This window comes from Canis lupus, chromosome 8, assembly GCF_048164855.1.
Source record: "Canis lupus baileyi chromosome 8, mCanLup2.hap1, whole genome shotgun sequence".
NCBI lineage: Eukaryota > Metazoa > Chordata > Mammalia > Carnivora > Canidae > Canis > Canis lupus.
In genome coordinates this window covers 68,395,843-68,412,487 of record NC_132845.1, presented here as the reverse complement: position 1 = coordinate 68,412,487, position 16,645 = coordinate 68,395,843, and the positions used below count along the sequence as shown (strand labels likewise).

At 53.3% G+C, this 16,645-nt stretch overlaps 4 protein-coding genes across 11 annotated transcripts in view; 3 read left to right on the top strand and 1 right to left on the bottom strand.

The window, feature by feature from the left end:
• The first annotated feature begins 499 nt into the window (after positions 1–499).
• GAL3ST4 (galactose-3-O-sulfotransferase 4) lies at positions 500–6,437 on the top strand. Its single transcript, XM_072837201.1, has 4 exons — positions 500–641; positions 1,791–2,102; positions 2,280–2,583; positions 5,004–6,437. Exons 2-4 carry the CDS (start codon positions 1,978–1,980, stop codon positions 6,036–6,038), a joined length of 1,464 nt encoding a protein of 487 aa, XP_072693302.1. The 5' UTR covers positions 500–641; positions 1,791–1,977; the 3' UTR covers positions 6,039–6,437.
• Positions 6,438–6,659: 222 nt separating this feature from the next.
• On the top strand, positions 6,660–11,179 carry TRAPPC14 (trafficking protein particle complex subunit 14). Of its 2 annotated transcripts, XM_072837199.1 has the most exons (11): positions 6,660–7,268; positions 7,486–7,581; positions 7,688–7,817; positions 7,985–8,071; positions 8,258–8,378; positions 8,482–8,629; positions 8,770–8,852; positions 8,941–9,104; positions 9,663–9,817; positions 10,053–10,246; positions 10,369–11,179. In XM_072837199.1, exons 1-11 carry the CDS (start codon positions 6,858–6,860, stop codon positions 10,520–10,522), a joined length of 1,743 nt encoding a protein of 580 aa, XP_072693300.1. In that variant the 5' UTR covers positions 6,660–6,857; the 3' UTR covers positions 10,523–11,179. The 2 variants fall into 2 exon arrangements, with proteins under 2 accessions (XP_072693300.1, XP_072693301.1); XM_072837200.1 differs by lacking the exon at positions 7,688–7,817 and having other exon boundaries at positions 7,251–7,268.
• Positions 11,180–11,411: 232 nt separating this feature from the next.
• LAMTOR4 (late endosomal/lysosomal adaptor, MAPK and MTOR activator 4) lies at positions 11,412–15,165 on the bottom strand. 4 transcript variants are annotated; one of them, XM_072837203.1, is made up of 4 exons: positions 14,576–15,165; positions 13,988–14,068; positions 12,136–12,253; positions 11,412–11,761 (listed from the first exon to the last, which is right to left on the bottom strand). In XM_072837203.1, exons 1-4 carry the CDS (start codon positions 14,576–14,578, stop codon positions 11,664–11,666), a joined length of 300 nt encoding a protein of 99 aa, XP_072693304.1. In that variant the 5' UTR covers positions 14,579–15,165; the 3' UTR covers positions 11,412–11,663. The 4 variants fall into 4 exon arrangements, with proteins under 4 accessions (XP_072693304.1, XP_072693306.1, XP_072693305.1 ...); XM_072837205.1 differs by having other exon boundaries at positions 11,412–11,778; positions 14,576–14,729; XM_072837204.1 differs by having other exon boundaries at positions 11,412–11,778; positions 14,534–14,583.
• The window catches only part of LOC140638964 (NXPE family member 3-like), a 64,465-nt gene continuing 62,774 nt past the window's right edge, over positions 14,955–16,645 (top strand). For 2 of the 4 annotated variants that reach the window (XM_072837196.1, XM_072837197.1), the window contains exon 1: positions 15,002–15,142. Coding sequence is in view for 1 of the 4 variants with exons in the window: in XM_072837195.1 (XP_072693296.1) it covers positions 15,020–15,142 (123 nt within the window). In the remaining 3 variants the exon portion in view is untranslated. Of the gene's footprint in view, positions 15,143–16,645 lie in introns of all 4 variants that reach the window. The other 2 variants (XM_072837195.1, XM_072837198.1) reach the window with 2 other exon arrangements.

Here is a 16,645-nt window from a genome sequence, read left to right as displayed (position 1 = left end):
CCCTGTGTGTGACTCTGGACTTTTAGCATCCTTCCCTGAGCATGGCCACGTCCCTGGCAGTGGCTTCTGACCTCTCCTGGAACCTGCCCCTGTCATTCAATTTGGGCAAGCTGTCTATTCTCTTGGTCTGAACCCCTTCATCTGTAAAATGGGGAGAACTGTGCAGCCTGGAGGCATCATTAATATTACCACACCGCTGTCCCCTGCCATCAGGGTGGGGGCCCCTGTTCTCTGTGTGTCAACCCTGGAGCTACCTTGTCATGTCCTTGACAATGTCTGCTTTCTACTCGTTATTTTCTCTTTCCTTCTTTCTTTCTGTTGCCTGAATGAGTCTTCTGTTCTGCACAAAGCTGGGAGGAAAAGGTATAATTGATTCCCAAGTGTGAAAGGAGGGTAAAAGTGCTGTCTTCCAAGAGCGGGCTGGGTGCCCTGACAGAGAAGGAAGGATGCCGGCAGCGACCCAGAGACGCGATTAAAGCCCTAGCAGCTGCTGGGACTGGCGGGACAAAAGGAGGGAGGGGGAGGAGCCTGGGCGCGGAGCAAGTTTATGGGGAAAGTTAAGCGCAGCGCGCAGCCGGGCGGTGGCTGGGGCGGGCTGACGGGCCAGACCCCGATTTCCCTGCTGCTCCTCAAGGGGCCTGGTGAGTGGGCAAGTGACGCCAAGGCCGCGGCCAGTGGAGGGACTCTCGAATTGATGGGAGGAGACTTGGGGGTTTCATAGAGAAAACCCCGGAGCGGGCCAACAAAGGGCTGACGACAGACCGAGCCAACACCAGGGTGGAGGGGATAGAGGAGGGCTGGAATGGGGGTAACGGATGGATGAAAGGAACAGAAGTCTAGGTACAGGAGGGAGTCCGGTGCCAGGCTGGATCCTGGGGGCTGTGTTGGGGGAGGGAATTGAGGGGGGGCGGGTAATGCCAGAGGGGGCGGGTCTCTAGGTAGCAAGTGTGGGTTCTCCTTGCCTGGGGTTACTCCTGGCTTGTCCCAGAAAGGGGCTGCCAGTGCTTGTTGGAGGGGCTGTGGCCCAGGGTTGTGGCTGTGATCTGAAGGGGTGGGTCCGGACTCCCAGTTGATTAGGAAGCCAGGGCCTGGGAAAGGACTCAGAAGCTCCGTGTTTATATCTTTCGGTATCTTTATGTCGCAGAGTTTTCTCTCTCTCCAGCTCCACCCTCTCAATCTCCCCTGGGTGCAGAGGGAGTTGGAAAGCAGGCATGGGTGTGTGTGTGGGGGGGGGGGGGTGTCTGGGGAGCTGAGCTTCACAAGTAACCCCACATGTCACCCAGCTCTTTACACACTGGGGGCTGCCCTGCACTGAGAGCGCTTTGGAAGGGGGACGAAATGCCTGAATTTTGACTCCTACTCATGACAAAGTCGCTTCTATAGTTGACCTCTCTGGGCTCAGTAGCCTGTGCCCTGACTGTCCCCCGTTCCCTCCTTATGCCTGCTCCTCATGGCCTCAGAATGGGACTCTTCATCCCCATCTGCCACAGGCAAAGGAGCTCACTAGGAAGCCAGCCAGGGAAGCCTGGCCCGCCCATGTCTACCTCACCGGCACATGAACAGATTGGTCCTTTCTACCCTCCCCTTCTAAATCCCTGAGGCTCAGGTAGAAACTTCAGGTCGGAGCCAGGGAAGCAGAGGAGTAGTTGTGGGCCACCTGGAAGATCTGGGTGTGGAGAGCACACACCCCTCCCCAAAGGCTCCCACTCCTGGAATGAGCTGCAGCAGCAGGAGAGAAGGCTCTACCCTCTCCTTAGACTCCCCTCCTTCCCCCCTCATTTCCCTTCTAGACGCTGACAGAGGCAAAAATCTGCTAACTCAGGGGGCAGACTCAACCAGGGCTACGAGCAGGCCTGGGGGATGACCCCCCGATCTCGAACCAGCGCCTTCCACGGCTGCACGGTTATCTCAAGCTGTCTGCCTCTGTGCCTGGCCCTCGCCCTGTCCCTTCGCTAGCGTCACCTTTACCTGTGCCACATGGGCCCTCTGTCTCCTACCAGGACCAGGCGCCTCTGGGGACCTCGGAGCCTGGGGGTGGCTCTGGGAGTCTTCATGACCATCGGATTTGCCCTCCAGCTCTGGGGGGGGCCCTTCCAGAAGAGGTGAGTTCCTATCGTGTCCCAATGCCTGATAGATGCTCCCCATTAGCTCCTCCCCATGCCACCTAGGTCTGTGACTCTTGGGGACTCAGAGGAGGTTCCATGTCCTCTGTCCTTGCTCCAGATGCCCACCCACCTGCTGGTGAGAGACAGGAAAGTTCCTCTCCCATCTCTCCCCAGGCTACCAGGCCTGCAGCTCCGACAGCCCTTGGCCCCATCCCTGAGATTGGCTGTATCATCCTGCCCACCCCGGCAGCGACTTGTGTTCCTGAAGACTCATAAATCTGGGAGCAGCTCTGTGCTGAATCTACTTCATCGCTACGGGGACCGACACGGGCTGCGATTTGCTCTCCCTGCCCGCTACCAGTTCGGCTACCCAAGGCTTTTCCAGGCCTCTAGGGTCAAAGGCTACCGCCCTCAGGGTGGAGGTACCAAGCCCCCCTTCCACATCCTCTGTCATCACATGAGGTTCAACCTGAAAGAGGTGAGAGGTGTGGGAGAGGGTGGGTGGGATTGGAGAGATGTGGGCTTAGGCTTGTGGCCAAGACCACCAGGGGAGGAGGCCCCAGGCCTGGGGATTCCCAGGCACCATTTCATCCAAAAGTTGGGTATGAGGGTCACAGAGATTCCTGTTCCCCTCTCCTCAGCCATCCCTTGCCTAGTAGTTCCTGGGAGCCAAAGTCCTGCCTTCTTCCATCTGGAGCTTTCTAGCCTCTTTCCTTGACCAATTTACCCCACTGGTATCAGTGCTCTGACAACTCTGACCACCCAACCCCCACCTCCATGCTTCTTGCTCTTCTTGGTCCCTTCTACGACACTACCAGGTCCCCTGCTTGGCCACTGCCTTCTTACTATCTTCTGCCAGATGGAGAATCAGCTACATGCCAAGTCTACATACTAAGCCTTAGCCTGGTCCTGACCCCCTCCTTCCCAGTTCTAAAGGGGAAGAGTGTGCACTCATGTGCTCATCCACACACCCAGGATCCTGAGAGCTCTTGGGCAAACAAAATCAATGTGCAAATGAAAATATACAGGGAAGGAACTTTTACTGAATACTTACTGATTCCTGGGTACTAATCTTACCATCGCCTTGCCAGAAAGGCACTTAGAAGTGTCTCCATTACACATATGAAGAGGTCAAGTTTCAGAGAGGCTAAGTGACTGGCCTCCCCAACAGAAAGGAGCAGAGCTAGGATTTGAACGCAGGCCCATCTGCTCCCAAGTCAAAGCAACTTTCCTGGTATGTGTGCATTTGTATTTAGAGCTGTGGTGAGAATATTCACCAAAAGACATGGGGCTTTCTGGGGAAGTGGGTTTTAAGGAAAGGGTGGACACAACTTTGTAGTAAGAATATCAGCAAAGATGTGGTGGCGGCAGTGGTCGTGGTGTGTGTATGTGTGTGTCTGTGTGTGTAACAGGGGGATTGTATGTAGGTGGTAGAGTTTCAGCAGGGTCGGCAAAAATGTTCCTGTTAAGCTGGAGCTGGAGAAAGCAGATGAGGGTCATGAATAGGACCTCATGAGGAGTCACTTCTGGGAGTGAGGTGATGACAACGATCTTTCAGGCAGGTTTCTCTGGTTTTTTTTCACCTTTACCTTCATTGTCATCATCATTCACGGAGTAACTACAGTGTTCCATGCACTTCTGCATTCAAGGTAAGTGGTAACCCAGATTTATAAATGGAGGACAGTGGCTCTGAGAAGTTTGATAACTTGCCTAAAGTTACATAACTCATAAATGGCTGAACTGGGATTCTATTCCAGGTTCACCTGATGTCATAGGATGTTCTCTGCACTGTTCTCCCCTTCCTTCAAAGAGACACTCAGTTCATAGGCTCTGCTCTGCGGGCATGCCTGCATTAGCAGAGCAGATTGGAGGACATCATGTTCGGGGCATCAGGTTCAGTGACAAGCCATATTCAGAGGCAGAAACCCTTTGAGGAGTCCAGGAGCCGAGTTCTGCATCCTTGGGTGTGGCTCAGTCCAATCCTCACCTTCGTTTTTTTTTTTTTTTAAGATTTTATTTATTTATGAGAGAGAGAGAGAGAGAGAGAGAGGCAGAGACACAGGCAGAGGGAGAAGCAGGCTCCATGCAGAGAGCCTGACGTGGGGACTCGACCCCGAGTCTCCAGGATCACGCCCTGGGCTGAAGGTGGCGCTAAACCACTGAGCCACCCAGGCTGCCCCTCACCTTCCTTCTTGCTGAGAATTAGAATCATGTGTCCCAGGCCTCAGGTAGCATCCTACCAAGTGTCCATAACTCCCCAGTTCCCAGTTGAGGGGTGTCTTTTACTTTCCAAGATGCCTAGGAGCCTCAGAAGTACTCTGTCCTTTGGTCATGCTGAGCTTGGCCTGTCCACCTGATGCCTATACCTGAGACAGCTTTATGGTTGGCCCCTCTCCTTCCTCTTCACTGCCAGTGACACCCTCTCCCCACCTGGAGGAGGCCTGAGACCAGTTCCTTTCTTGGAGCTGTGACCAAGAGTCCCAGGGTAGGCACTTAATAGGTATTTGTTGGAGAAGTGAAGGCAAAGTTTGATTCTTAGAGATTTTACCAACCAAAGCTACATAGAGAGTCCCAAAGAAATTAATGTTCTTAAAAAAAAAAAAAGAAATTAATGTTCTTGAGGAGCTTCCCATGTACCAGCTTCCTTCATACTCTTTGTCTTGTGTACTCCCATAGTCAGTGGAAAGGTAGGGGTATCCCCATTTTTCAGATGAGCAAATTGAGTCTCAGAGATGATAAATAACTTGCCCAAGATGTTAATGAAGGAAGCCAAGAGTTTCTAGCAGAGCTGTAAGAAGGAGGTATGAGGAGTCTAGGGGATGAGCTGGCCATGGGCTTGCTCTTAGTTTCTTCCTGGCCCAGTTCTTTCTCCCTATACCTGTTTTTTTCCCTCTGCAGGTACTTCAGGTCATGCCTTCTGACAGCTTCTTCTTTTCCATTGTTCGAGACCCAGCAGCTCTGGCCCGCTCTGCTTTCTCCTACTATAAATCCACCTCATCGGCCTTCCGCAAGGCACCATCCTTGGCTGCCTTCCTGGCCAGTCCTCGAGCCTTCTACCGACCTGGGGCCCGTGGGGACCACTACGCACGCAATTTGCTTTGGTTTGACTTTGGCCTCCCCTTCCCCCCAGAGATGAAGACCAAAAGAGGAAATCCTCATTCACCTAGAGACCCCAACCTCCCACAGCTGAACATTTTGCCTTCTGGCACTGGTCCCCGAGCCCACCATACCCTGGATCCCAATGGTCTCTTCCACCCTGCTCCCACAGTTGCTGGTGGTCACAGACAGACATCCAGCCCTGCCTCTCTAGATTTGGGGTCTTCGTCCTTCATCCAGTGGAGTCTGGCCTGGCTGGACTCTGTCTTTGATCTGGTCTTGGTCGCTGAGTACTTTGATGAATCATTGGTTCTACTGGCAGATGCCCTGTGCTGGGGTCTAGATGATGTGGTGGGCTTCATGCACAATGCCCAGGCTGGAGGTGAGCAGGGCCGAAGTGCTGTCAGCAACAGCGGACTGACCACTGAAGACATGCAGCTGACTGCACGGGCCCGAGCCTGGAACCACTTGGACTGGGCTCTCTATGTTCACTTCAACCGTAGTCTGTGGGCACGGATAAATCAATACGGCCAGAGCCGCCTGGAGAGTGCTGTAGCAGAGCTCCGGGCTCGCAGAGAGGCCCTGGCTAAACATTGTCTAGTGGGGGGTGAGGCTTTAGACCCCAAATATATCACTGACCGACGGTTCCGCCCTTTCCAGTTTGGGTCAGGTAAAGTTTTGGGCTACGTACTTCGGAGTGGACTGAGCCTCGCAGACCAGGAAGAGTGTGAGCGCCTGGCTACCCCTGAGCTACAGTACAAGGACAAGCTAGATGCCAAGCAGTTTCCCCCAACAGTCTCTTTGCCCCGTAAGACGTCAAGGGTACTCTCCCCCTAGACATCAGACCACAAAGTCTAGCGACAAAGCTACAAGGGCACACATGGTTGAGCAGGCGGCAGCCAGATGCTATTTCTACTTTCCTCTGAAAGCATGTTTGTGCCCTAGAGGTTGAATGAAACTTTGCACAACTGTGAGGACCAAGTCTTCCAGCCTGTGCGAAGGCATTCGAGCCATTCAGCTCCTTGCAGTACCCCCTCCCGGCCCATTTTGCCCCTTCCCCTTTCCCTTTAGCACTCTCAAAGATCCCCTAGAGGAGCAAATCGCGGAGTAAGCCAGAAGAAATTTGGAACGTGTAAGTTGGAATAATGTGTCCATTTCTCTATGAATTATTTAGTTCTGGACTATGCTCATTTCACTGTGAAATGTTTGTTGAATGAATAAATAATTTGAACCTTTGACTTGCTTTATGTGGAGCGAAAAGGGGAGGAGGATGGAACACCGGCCTGGGAGAAATGGAGTTGGAGAGGGTTCTTTTAGCACTTCTTCTCTAAAATCTGTCCGCAGTCTCTCCAGAATCCTTCCTGCAGCCTAACCCCAGCCGGACCCCGCCTCTCTCCCCAGCAGTCCGGTCACCCACAAATTCCGGGGCCTCGGAGGCCACGCCCCTTCTTTTCCGCTTCCGGTTTCTCGCCAGTCAATCGGCCCAGCAGCCCGGTTCCGGCCCTGCGGGGTCTCGGTACCGGGTTTGTCGCCCCGGTTCCCAGCCCCGGCTGGTCTCCCGGCCCGCAGCCCCGGTCGGGTGTCGGGACTCCCCAGCCCCAGCCCAGCGGTCCCCTCGCCCTCCGCCGGCCCGGCCCAAGCCGTCCTCGCCGCCCCATGGAGTCCCAGTGTGACTACTCCATGTACTTCCCGGCGGTGCCGCTGCCGCCGCGCGCGGAGCTGGCGGGGGACCCGGGCCGGTACCGGTCGCTGCCCCGGCGCAACCATCTCTACCTGGGGGAGACTGTCCGCTTCCTGCTGGTGCTGCGCTGCCGGGGAGGCGCGGGGCCCGGCGCCGGGGGCGGCGCGGGCTTGGGCTCCCGGGGAGCCTGGGCAGAACTGGCAACGGCCCTGGCCGCCCTGGCTTCGGTCAGCGCCGGAGGCGGGGCGCCCGGGGGCGGTGGCTCCGGAGACCAGGATCCCGAACCCCCAGGGGGCGGGGATCCTGGCGGTGGGGCGTTGTTCCGAGGCTGCAGCCCCCTCCTCACCCACGGCCCGGGCCCTGCTACCTCAGGGGGAGCGACCACGGTGAGGAGCTCGGGGTGACAAGGCACGGGGCGGAGGGGCGGTTTGCTGGGCTCCAGAGACAGGAGGGGATGGACGCTGGGGGCCCTGGAAGAGGCAGGTGACGGAGGAGGAGAGCAGAGGCCTGGCGGAGAAGAACCGCGGATTGCACATTTTAAAGGGAACGCCGCAGGCTGCCTCTTTGACTCTCCCGCCCTCTTACCCCTTTCACTAACCCCAGCTGCCTGTGGAGGAACCAATTGTGTCCACAGATGAGGTCATCTTCCCACTCACCGTTTCACTGGATAGACTGCCCCCAGGGACACCTAAGGCCAAGGTAAGATTGGCAAGGGGTGGAGCTGTTGTCCTAATTCAGACTCCCATTCTAAGGCTGGGTTGGCTGTCGCTTCCTTTGACCTCAGTCCTGTGTCCCTTGTGCTCAGATTGTAGTGACTGTGTGGAAACGGGAGGTTGAGGCACCAGAGGTCAGAGATCAAGGCTACTTGCGCTTGCTGCAGACCCGATCTCCCGGGGAGACCTTCCGGGGGGAGCAGAGCGCTTTCAAGGCCCAAGGTGGGGAGAATGCAGAGAGGAAATGCTAGAGTCTGGAATTTGGGGGACAGAGTGGAAGGGTGATACTGGCCAAGTGCCTGAGCGGAGAGTCCAGGAAGATTAGAACTGTGGGTTGGAGGTGAGGTCTGAGCTCAGCTCGTCAGTTCTTGCCTCTGCCCTCTCCGCAGTGAGCACCCTGCTGACTCTGCTGCCCCCTCCAGTTCTGAAATGCCGCCAGTTCACTGTGGCTGGAAAACACTTGACCGTGCTCAAGGGTGAGCAGATCTGTGTAGCAGCAAGGGTAATGACGGGGGGGGGGGGGGGGGGGGGGGGGGGGGGGGGGGGGGGGGTAAGGGGTCAGTTACTCTGAGCATGCTGGTGGGGATCGGTCCATTTTGGAGGGGTAAAGCTGCGGTTTGAGGGGCCCAGGTACTCTTGGCTGAGCTTGTTACCTCCCACAGTGCTGAACAGCTCCTCCCAGGAGGAAATTTCCATCTGGGACATCCGTATTCTCCCAAACTTCAATGCTAGTTATCTACCTGTCATGCCCGATGGCTCTGTGCTCCTAGTGGACAATGTCTGGTGAGGTTCTGAGGAGGGGCACAGCCACACAGTGGGGATGGGGGCAGGGTCAAGGGCTCTGGCATGAAAAGATCAAGCTCTGTCCCTCTTTCTGCTGAACTAGTCACCAATCTGGGGAAGTCTCCATGGGCTCCTTTTGCCGGCTCCCTGGTACCTCTGGCTGCTTCCCCTGCCCGCTTAGTGCCCTGGAGGAACACAACTTCCTGTTCCAGCTGAGAGGGGGGGAGCAACCCCCTCAAGGGGCCAAGGAGGTGAGTATAAGAGGCTGGCATGCTCAAGGAACAGGGTTAAGAAAGAGCAGTGGGCAGGAAAGGCCGGGGGGTGGGGTGGGGGACAAAAGATGGAAAGGAACTGTAGATATAGATGATGTTCTCTTTTGTCTCTCCCACAGGGCCTAGAGGTTCCCCTGATTGCTGTGGTTCAGTGGTCTACCCCGAAGCTGCCCTTCACCCAGAGCATCTACACCCACTACCGGTGAGTTTGTGGGACTCCCCACAGGGCACCACCCTCCTGTTCACCGTGTGACAACACACACCCTGCTTCCCTCTCACACTGCTTCTAGCCTGCCCAGCATCCGCCTGGACCGCCCATGCTTTGTGATGACTGCCTCTTGTGAGTCCCCCGTTCGGACTTATGAGCGGTTCACTGTTACCTATACACTGCTCAACAATCTCCAAGACTTCCTTGCTGTGAGGCTTGTGTGGACCCCGGAGCATGCACAGGCTGGTAGGTGGGCTGTTGGGCTCTGGGACCTAGTCCCAAAGGAAGGGAAAAGAGGTCATGGAGGTGGGTGGCTTGCAGCAGGCTGCTTCGGCTCTGTACCTGGGTGGTCTTCAGAGTGTCACGTATGGAGAGTTTGAAGAACCAGCCAGGCAGTGATTTAAGGGCACTGACCCTGGATCTGGGCTCCCTGGCATGTATGATTTCTACCTCTCGCATTCACTAGCTGTGTGACCTTAGGTAGGTTACTTAATCTCTCTGAGCCTCACTCAGATTCCTCTTCTCTAAGATGGGGGGAAATAATATCTCATGGGGTTGTTTCGGTGATTTAACAGTTTAACAGAAGTGAAGTGGTTAGAATAGACCTCAGCACACAGTAAGTATTAGGTGTTAATTTATGAAGAAGTTGAGCAAAAGATGACATATACTCAGTTTACTCCACAGAGTGGCTCTGAGGAGTGCTCATGAAAGCCCTTTGTGAACTGAGAAGTTCTGTACAGATGTGTTTATTGGTGGCTGGTTCTGTCATTTACAACTCTCCCCTCCCCCGCCATCCCCCTCCAGGAAAGCAGCTGTGTGAGGAGGAGCGACGGGCCATGCAGGCAGCCCTGGACTCCATTGTCTGCCACACGCCCCTCAACAACCTAGGCTTTTCCCGGAAAGGCAGTGCGCTCACCTTCAGTGTGGCCTTCCAGGCTCTGAGGACGGGACTCTTTGAGGTGGGCTGGGGAGGGGCTGGACTGTATGTGATGGGTTGTGTGGAAGGTCGGGGTGGGAGGAGTCAGAGCCACCAGCCTCTGTGGAAGAAATACCATGGGTGGCACTGAACAGCCACGCAGAATGAAGGTGGAGTTTAGATCCAGCATTGGCAGGGCAAATGGGGAACCTGATTTGAAAGGAAGGCTGGGGCCTGGAGGCTGAGTTGGAACACTGACCTGTGTCTCCCCTCGCCAGCTGAGCCAGCACATGAAACTGAAGCTGCAGTTCACAGCCAGTGTGTCCCACCCTCCGCCTGAGGCCCGGCCCCTCTCTCGAAAGAGCAGCCCTAGCAGCCCTGCTGTCCGGGACCTGGTGGAGAGACACCAGGCTAGCCTGGGCCGTTCTCAATCCTTCTCTCACCAACAGCCGTCCCGCAGCCACCTCATGAGGTACAGAAGCAGGGGAGGTGTGCCATTGGTGCCACTGTACCGGGTAGAGGCCAGGGTTGGGGCAGGAGCAGATCAGGGTCCTGGGGTGTGATCCGGAGCCCACAGCCTCTGCCTTCTCCCAGGTCAGGCAGCGTGATGGAGCGCAGGGCCATCACGCCTCCTGTGGCCTCGCCTGTGGGCCGCCCCCTCTACCTACCCCCGGACAAGGCTGTGCTTTCTCTGGACAAGATTGCCAAGCGTGAGTGCAAGGTCCTGGTGGTGGAGCCTGTCAAGTAGCACCATGCAGGCTCTCCTCCCTCTTACCTCCCAGAAACCAAAAGGCCCTGGAGAGGGTCCTGGCTCCAGACTCTGCCTCCCCTGGGATGCCTTCCACCGTGGATGAGGAGGCCCAAGAAGGCCACCTGTCTGTGTCTGCTGATGAGGGACGAGGGGAGAAGCTGTAAAATGGGCGGGTACGGCTACAGCACTAAGCCAACAGTATTTCTTCATCTCCCTTGGGGGGTGGGGGGGAAGGCCCCACCCCGAGGCCAGGGTAGGGACTTCAAGAGCTCCCTTGCCCCCCTTCCATTCCCCCCCCCACCCTGTACCCTGGTTCTAAGTTTACAAAGTGTATTCCTTGTTCCTATTAAGTTGTCTCTCCTGCCTCTGACATTCCCTCCCTCCCACCCACCTGCAGGGCTGAGATTAGAGGGTGGTGATGGTAAAGGGACCCGGACAATGACCCTCCTGTCTCAGGGGAAAGGGGAGATAGCCAGGTGGCCTCCTCCTGCCCCTTATGTTTACGTTTGCAGCCTGAAGCACTTTAAGTTGTGTGGGGTTTTCTTTTTTTTTTCTGTTTGTTTTTTTTAATCTATCTGTTCCTGTAACTTATTCTCCAATTACTGCTTCCAACTGAAATAAGACTATTAAATGCCTGTTCAGGAGGGGGAAGAATGATTTTCATTTGTGTGTTGGCAGCAGGAGCAGAGACCCCAGAGGCTCAGAGTGGTTCCCTTCAGCATGCACACCAAATAGCTCCCCTCAACCCCCTTCCTACCATATTATCCTCTGATTGCCAGTTTTATATACACTACCCCTCTGGTCCAACATACATGACTGTCTCCCTAGAAGATGGAAGACAGACTTGGGGTGTAACGCCCCTCATACACACATTCCTAGGCCTGGGAACATCAGACTCATGTTTTATTAGGAGGGAGGGAGGGATGGAAAGAAGAGGGAGATCCCCTTGCCCTCACTCTCCCCGACACAGTGCAAAGTCCCCAAGCCTCTGCCCTTCGAGGGCAGGGGAGGGGAAGTGGGTGAGCAGAAAGCCTTAGTTCTAGCAGCAAGCCAAGAAAAAGGTGGAGAAAGTTTGCGTCTTCCTCATCGAGGAGGCTCATGGACCCAATCCACCTCTGCCCCTTGCCCTCTGGCAGGCTCAGACGTCAACAGGCTCCCGGCCTCGGTTCTGCCTCTTCACCACAAATACCCTCTGTCCTGACACGGTCACCAGCAGCGTGTGTTCTCCAAAGACCACTGGAGAGGAGACACACCTTCCCCCACCCAGGAGAGGGAAGGGAGCACAGAGTTAGTGGGGTACAACGGCCTCTACTGGGTCACATCAACTGGTGGGATCAAAAGCCAAAGGCATTTTTGATAGTTGAAGGCTCAAAGATTTGAAGATAGGAGGGCTCCATTATGTCTCCTTCCTTCTCTTGGTTTCTCACAGTTATGATGCAGGGATGAATCCCACCCAAAGGGAAGAAAGTAGCCAGAACCAGGGACCCCAGGGGGAGATGGTGGGAGGTTGGCAGGAGACAGGTGTTTTTTTCCCCCTGAGAAGAGAAGCCTCTGGGATCAACCCCCACCCCCTCCCACCACCACCACCAGGGGCAGGGGCTGAGGCTCACCGGACAGGCGCTTGAAGGGTATATTCGTGCTGTGGTGCAGCCGGAAACCACAGGCTGTGCTGACCAGCTCAGAGATGGCACTGGCTGCCTGCTCGTCATTCTCTAGATCCCCAGATGACTGCATGCAGAGGGAGGAGGAGGGATGGCAGAAATTAGGGAACAGAACTGGGAAAGAATTCCAAGAACAGTCACTTTGGCTCTAGTGTTTGTAACCTCTCCCTCTCAACTTCCTAGTACCCCTAAGGTCACCCCCCATTTTTGGAAAAACAAACCCAAAACTTTCCTATGATATTGTTGCTCCTATTGAGGCCATCTTGTTTCTCATCCTTACAATATGGGGCTTCCCCCTGTGAGCAGTGACTCTCATTCATTTCTTTACTGACCATTCTTTCCTAATCCCTGAAACTTGATTTCTTCCCTGTCCCCACTTCTTAATAAAACCATTCTCAAACATCTGTGCTCATCCACCACTGACTAGTTCAAGTCTCCCTCTTTTCCTCAGTCTTTCTATTTGTTGCCCTATCTGCAGAATCTGAAACATAACTGAACATACTTTTTGTCCTTGAGCCCCTCCCTACTACCTAGCCCTTGGGTAATGATATGACTGTGACCTAGGCTTCCTCTTTTCTGGTAACTGTCTCAATTTCCTCTCCCAACCTCTTCAACATGGACCTCCCAACTAAGGAAGTGCCCTTTGTTCTCTTAGACATTCCACACTTCAGTTTTCTCATCTGTAAATTGGGACAAGTTCCTATCCATGGGCTTATTGAAGATTACATTGAGATATTGGCGAGATGCTTAGTTCCTAGCAATGTACTCTAACTGTTCTCATTCTATATCAAAATATCTAAAGTCAAGTCATCAAAATTCCCCTTTATCTCACCCCCTCCAAAATCAACTTCCTTTCTTAATTTCCTCTTTGTTAAGATACCATCAGTCTAGGCTTGGGCTCAGTCTTACTACATGAAGAAGTATCTCTTCTGTTACCTATCTCTAGTCATTACCAATATATATTGATTCTTCCTTTAAAATTCCTTCTCTCCTTGCTCCTTCTCACTGCTGCCAGACATGTCTCAGACCTAGATTTTCACAGCAGGCCCCCTACTTCTGAATCCCACCCCTCCCAGCTTATCTTCACACCTAATAGAAGAATCTTGCTCAACTATTTCCTTAACCTACATTTCTATTCGAACCCCTTCAAAGCTCCTATTCCCCTCACGATTAACCCAGTCTTGACACCAACCCAGTCTTGAAAGTCCTCCACAATGGAATCTTTTATTCCAAATCTCTTCAACACAAAGCCACCACTCCAACCCTGAGTACTCTCTTTTTCTGTTCACTATGTATCCTTTAAGCCCAGCTGAATTCTTACCTCCTCTAAGAAAGTCTCCTTGTCATAATGTATAACACATGGGTTGAATCTTTCATTTTTCTGGTCTCCTTCACTAGTCTTTACCACTTGCATTACTTTCAACTTGTAACCTTAAGCCATGCTCTCCAGCTCCATTAAAACTTCCAGAGAGCTTAACACTATATTGCACCATGGAACAAAATACAAAACCTCTTACATAAATACTAACTAAAGACAATTCGAGAAAACTTGGATAATATATATCAGTTATCAACAAAAGACTATTTGTCTGACTTTGGTAAAGTCAGTAAACCTCTTTCACTCTGAAGTACCAGACTACGATTCCAGAGATTTATTTGATTGGTTACTGAAAGCTTACTACACGCCCAGCATGATAGCTAAGACTGAGACTAGAGACAACTTAGGCTAAACTGGGCTATGGTAAAAGGGATCACGGGGCCTTGTGTCCATGGGGGACCCCCTCCCTTGCCCAGAACGCACCGCCAGCACTGCGCCTTCACTCAGCACCAGGTAGCCAAGCTGGTCTGGGATTCGCTCCAGCCCCTGGGTCAGTGCAGAAGTCTAGAGGGTAAAGATGCAATTAGAGAAGCATACCAGGATGGCCCTAGATGCCCTTCACTTCCAAACCCAAGGCTTTTTGACAACTTCCCTACCCCCCGCCCCCGCCCCGCCCGAACCTTCTCTTTCCCCAACCAGGGCCCTTCCAGACCCTCTAGCCTCTACAAAGCCTTCAACACTGATCTTAGGCTTCCCATCTTCCTCACCCTCTGACCCTGGGCTCTCTTGGCCTCTGTAGATCCGCTGTTCCCTTCCCCCACCCTGCCCCATCTCCAATTCCCCTGGTGGCCCGTCCCACCCCCGCAGACTACTCCCCAGCGCCCATACACCCTCGCACAGGTCCCTCCTCAGCCCTCTACGTCGCCTCCCCTCCCATCTCGATTCTCTCTGCCTCTCGGGTGGACAGGAGGTAAGGGCGGAGTGTAGGCCCAAGTAGGGGTAACCAAAGAGATTGGGGAACAGACATACAGAACCCCTAGCGCGTACTCCCGCGCATGCGTCCTCACTCACCATCGCAGCCTTAGGTGCTGGGGGCGCTCCCTGTCAGATAGGTAGCTTCCGGCTCCAGACCCAGGTCACGTGCTTCCACAAGGCGGTTCCCTCTACCCTGGCGCTCCGGAAGTTAAGCCCCGCCCCCCAAAGTGCGGATTGGAACATGGCTACATCATCAGCCTTAATCTGCCAATGCGAAGCGCCGCTTCCCGTAGACGCAAGCGGATTGGTCTCAGGCCCTCCTTCACAGCCATCTCCCAGCCCCTAAGCCCCGAGCTCGGGGAGGGGGCGTGTCGGCGGAGGGAAGGGCCTGGAGGGGCGGGGCCGGAGGGAGGGGGGGGGCCGGAGGGAGGGGGGGGACTGAGGGTGTGCGCCTGCGCGCAGAGGGGCGAGCGTTTCTCCTTTGGCCGCGCTGCTCCTCAGTGTGACCACGAGCGAGAAAATAAAGTGAAATGACGTGAAATGCGCGAGAAGAGCTATTCAAATGCTACTCATATCCCTATTCTAGGCAACTATCTCTTTAGGACAGGGATTTGTTCCCAAAGCTGCTTTCCCTCCCGAGATTCTGTAAGGAGCGGTGTGACGGTGAGTGAGTTCCCCGCCTCCTCCCCTCAGGCTAGGCAGCCGCGGAGCTAAATATTCTCTGCCAGGAAAAATTAGAAACAGGACTCTGAAGTCATTTTTTTAAATACCCGAGTGTCATCTCGGAAACTTGTTTTAAGTAGTTTCTAGGCCCGCGCTACCAAAGTGACAGAAAGTGTTGGTGAGGTAGAACGAAGGCTGGTTCTCGAAATAGTAAACACCTCGTTTGGCGAAGGTGTAGAGAAATTGGCGCCCGCCTGCCTCGCTAATGGGGCTGTGAAATGGTGCCGCTGCTGTGGAAAACCCATCAGCGGTTCCTGGAAAAGTTCAGTCCAGAGTTAGCTCCACTCCTAGATGGACTCCTGAGAGAATTGGAAACATGTCTATGCAAAAAACGCTTGCACGTTTTTTATGTTCATAGCAGCATTAGTCCTAAGAGCCGGGAGATGGAAACCACCCAAATATCCATAAACTCAACAACAGAGAAATAAAGCCTAATATAGCCATACAATGGCCTTTCATCCAGCTGTAAAAAGAGGAATGAAGTATTGATAAGTCCTACAAGGTGGATAAACCTCGAAAACATTACTAACTGAAAGCAGTCAGATACACAAGGCCACACAGAGTATGATTCTATTTCTGTGAAATGTCCAACCCAGTCAAATCCATAGAAACGGGAAGCAGGTCTCTGGTTAAGAGAGGCTAAGCCCTGCTCACAGGCACACTAGCTAGCAAGTGGCAGAGCCAAATTCCAGTTTAAGTCTGCTGACACTGAGTTTGATGCTTTTTCCCATTGCTCCATCGGCCAACTACATTTATTATTACTATTTAAGTTACTACTTAATATTATCTCAAAAATTCCCTTTTTTTTTTATTTTACTTGATACAGAGGAGCCCTTTGCAGGACAATGCTCATTAGCCATCATCAGAATCGTTTTGTTTTTACAAATCGTATTACTCTTGTAGAGAGCACAGTTTCTCGTTCTTTCATTCAACCAGTATTTGTTGAGTACCTTCTGTGTACCAGACACTCTTCTTGGAATTGGAGTCAGATATTATCTATCTATCTGTTTCAAAACGATAAAGATCAAGGGAATGATTTTTAAAAATTAGAGTAATGGCCACTTCTGAAATTGGGTCAGGGATGGGATAGAAAGAGATACAAAGGGTTTCAAAGTGTTGATAATTGCTGTAGTCTGAATACTTGTGTGCCCCCACCCCTAAATTCATATATTGACTCTGATCCCTATTTTGATGATATTTGGAGGTTGGGACTTTGGGAAACTACACACTCCCTTATTTTTCCCCAACCTGATCCCTCCCAACATACACACTTTGTTCCAATGGGGTTAAGGAGCTCATATCTCTAGTGTAGCACTGACTATACTTTACTACTACTCGTTGCCAGCCTAGCTTACTTAGAAGCTGAGCAACACGGGGTCAGGGCTGTGATGTTTTCAACACTTTATTCCCAAAGAATATGACTACTACCCCACAGTCTTCAAA

What these genes read in the sequence shown, in the direction of transcription:
- GAL3ST4 (XM_072837201.1), top strand. Translation starts at nt 1,978, where the DNA reads ATGGGCCCTCTGTCTCCTACCAGGACCAGGCGCCTCTGGGGACCTCGG. An exon ending in GGGGGGCCCTTCCAGAAGAG is followed by an intron (nt 2,103 to 2,279) that starts GTGAGTTCCTAT and finishes ATCTCTCCCCAG; the next exon opens with GCTACCAGGCCTGCAGCTCC. An exon ending in TGAGGTTCAACCTGAAAGAG is followed by an intron (nt 2,584 to 5,003) that starts GTGAGAGGTGTG and finishes TTCCCTCTGCAG; the next exon opens with GTACTTCAGGTCATGCCTTC.
- TRAPPC14 (XM_072837199.1), top strand. Translation starts at nt 6,858, where the DNA reads ATGGAGTCCCAGTGTGACTACTCCATGTACTTCCCGGCGGTGCCGCTG. An exon ending in TGAGGACGGGACTCTTTGAG is followed by an intron (nt 9,818 to 10,052) that starts GTGGGCTGGGGA and finishes TCCCCTCGCCAG; the next exon opens with CTGAGCCAGCACATGAAACT. An exon ending in TCCCGCAGCCACCTCATGAG is followed by an intron (nt 10,247 to 10,368) that starts GTACAGAAGCAG and finishes GCCTTCTCCCAG; the next exon opens with GTCAGGCAGCGTGATGGAGC.
- LAMTOR4 (XM_072837202.1), bottom strand. Translation starts at nt 14,578, where the DNA reads ATGGTGAGTGAGGACGCATGCGCGGGAGTACGCGCTAGGGGTTCT. An exon ending in GAGTACGCGCTAGGGGTTCT is followed by an intron (nt 14,069 to 14,533) that starts GTATGTCTGTTC and finishes TTTACCCTCTAG; the next exon opens with ACTTCTGCACTGACCCAGGG. An exon ending in GTGAAGGCGCAGTGCTGGCG is followed by an intron (nt 12,254 to 13,987) that starts GTGCGTTCTGGG and finishes CTCTGCATGCAG; the next exon opens with TCATCTGGGGATCTAGAGAA.